Source organism: Marmota marmota, unplaced genomic scaffold (assembly GCF_001458135.2).
Source record: "Marmota marmota marmota unplaced genomic scaffold, marMar, whole genome shotgun sequence".
Lineage (NCBI taxonomy): Eukaryota > Metazoa > Chordata > Mammalia > Rodentia > Sciuridae > Marmota > Marmota marmota.
In genome coordinates this window covers 8407671-8410261 of record NW_026000051.1, presented here as the reverse complement: position 1 = coordinate 8410261, position 2591 = coordinate 8407671, and the positions used below count along the sequence as shown (strand labels likewise).

Below are 2591 nucleotides of genomic sequence, written 5' to 3'. Positions count from 1 at the left end.
TATATATATATATTTTTTTTTTTTTTTTTTTTTTTTTGAGACAGTGTCTCACTAAGTTGCTTCAGGCCTCCCTAAATTGCTGAAGTTGGCCTTGAACTTGCAATCAGCCTGTCTCAGCCTCCTGAGCTGCTGGGATTACAGGTGTGCACCACCACATCTGGCTCAAAGTTACCATTTTAATCTATTAAGAGATAACAAAACAGAGGCCAAGGTTCCACCCACCAAAAGCCTAAACAAAGCCATTTTTTTCATTGTTAAAAGAGTTCCTCAATCCTTCTTTAATGCAACAAAGTCATTGACTTTCAATTTTAGTTTTTACTTATAAAATTAATACTGAAAATAATTCAAAATAGAAATTCAAATAATAGAATTAGAAAATAGAATTCAAATTCATCAGAGTTTGAAACTCACACTATGAGACAGACCCACAGAAATTGGGGCTGACATATGGAATCAAAGATCTTGACTATCATTTCATGCTTACTGCTGGATCTACTTGTTTTGAATGGAATAAGTAGTGAACTTGCCAGCCCTGTGTGTCTAAATTGCTGTCTTTCACTTGCTCTCTGATATGCACCAAGCTGATCCCACAAGAAAGCCCACCACAGTAAACTGTCACTCTAACCAACTTCTCTGTCCTTGTTTTAGTTGATAATTCCACAATCCTATCCTCATATTACTTCAGAACTCTAGAATTAAAGCTAACAAGACCTACTGGCTTATTTATATCCACTTTGATAACTGAAGGTGAATGGCCTGATGGAGGATCCCAGAGGCATGCAGATAAAGGTATGCAGATAAACATCCTGATCACATGTGTGTATCAATGTGACACATTTGCAGCTCCATCAGAGCACAGCACAGACAAGGGCCAAATCTGGTCGAGTCATCTTGGCCAATCCTCCTTCTGATCTCCCCAAACCAATCATGATAAAATTCTGCCCATACCTTTCCTCACCTTCCCACTACAGCCCACAGCAAGCTGGTCAGGATTCCACTCTCCCCTGTCTGTGCAACCTGCAGAGTGCACCCTTGACATCCTTATTGCGAAGGCTATAAACAAACGGGTTGGCCAAAGGTGTAATGGTAGTGTACATTACTGCAGCCACCATATCCTGGTCCCGAGAGTTCTGGGAGGGAGGCTGGAAGTAGACCCAAATGATGGTGCCATAGAGGAAGCCAACCATGGTGAGGTGGGATCCACAAGTAGACACTGCTCGGCGGCGACCAGCTGCTGAAGGCAAACGTAAGATGGTGGCCCCAATTCGGACATAGGAGAGTACAATCAGGGCACAGGGGCCCAGCATTAGGAAGCCGCCCTCCAAGAATATGGCCAGCTCATTGGAATGTATGTCTGAGCAAGAGGCTCTCAGAAGTGGTCGGTGGTCACAAAAGAAATGGGGAATGTGAACATGCCCCCTGGCATCCGCAGTCCAATACAGGGGCAGAAGGAGACCCACATGTAGCATAGTATGCACTATGGACACTGCCCAGCTCAAGGCCAGTAGGCAGGCACAGCGCTGGCGATTCATCACCAAAGCATAGTGCAGAGGGTCGCAGATGGCCACGTAGCGGTCTAGAGCCATGACAGCAATGACAAGTGTATCTGTGACTCCAAATGCATAGAAGAAAAAGAACTGAGCCAAGCAGCGGGCAGCAGGAATGGCTGGGTAATCAGAGGCCAGATGGACCAACAACTGGGGCAGGGTGACTGTGGAAAGCCCCAAGTCTATTATGGAGAGGCCACGGAGTAGATAATACATAGGTGAGTGGAGCCGGGAGTCCCGGGAGATGAGCAGTACCAGAGTCACATTCCCCAATATGGTGGTCAGGTAAATAGCCAGGAAGAGGAGAAAGAGGAGACTGTGAGGGATGCTCGATCTTGAGAACCCAAGGAGCAAGAAGACTGGAGAATGTGAAGCATTAGGAGCACAGCTCATGATGAGTGTTGAGGAGCTCTCCTGGAAGAAATTTAAGTCGAAAAGCAATAGGTCAGAGATTAGGGATCATAACATGTGCACATAATAGTTATGTTATGCAAGGTCCTTAAAGACCTAGATTCAACTCTACGTTTCTTTCTCTAGGTCACTCCCTTAACTTATTACAACAGTTTCTCCAGTATTTCTTCCTTTTGTTCACTGCAGAGACAAGCTTCAAGAAATAATTACCTATCAACTGTCCTCAGCTCCTCATCTTCCATTCACACCTGATCCTACAGCCATCCTGATTTATTCTCTTTGAACCTGTCCAGAGCATAATGTACCATTAAAACCCAGAACATGTAAAGAAATGGTTATTTAAAAGTAGTAGACTTCTATAGTGAAATTGCCTTAGATTGTCATAAAATAATTTTTCTGCTTTATTCCTTATGTTGGCAAATAGTACCATCATTACCATCTGCCTGATGCACGAACAAAAACCTTAAGGAACCCTCCCTCGTCTCCCCACATCCAGTCATTCCTTGCCATCTATGTTTTTCCTTATATCCATCCTTTATTCTTTGTTCATAAAACTATTTAAGCTTTGGTATCTCTGACCGATACTAATTTCCACAACCTCATTACTACTGTCTCCACTCGTCTCCCCCAATA

The 2591-nt window shown here is 43.7% G+C and overlaps 1 protein-coding gene across 1 annotated transcript; it reads right to left on the bottom strand.

The window, feature by feature from the left end:
* Window positions 1–444: 444 nt before the first annotated feature.
* LOC107152240 (olfactory receptor 1B1) lies at window positions 445–1970 on the bottom strand. Its single transcript, XM_015497762.2, has one exon. The coding sequence runs from the start codon at window positions 1938–1940 to the stop codon at window positions 987–989; it is 954 nt and encodes a 317-aa protein (XP_015353248.1). The 5' UTR covers window positions 1941–1970; the 3' UTR covers window positions 445–986.
* Window positions 1971–2591: the final 621 nt, after the last annotated feature.

What these genes read in the sequence shown, in the direction of transcription:
- LOC107152240 (XM_015497762.2), bottom strand. Translation starts at nt 1,940, where the DNA reads ATGAGCTGTGCTCCTAATGCTTCACATTCTCCAGTCTTCTTGCTCCTT.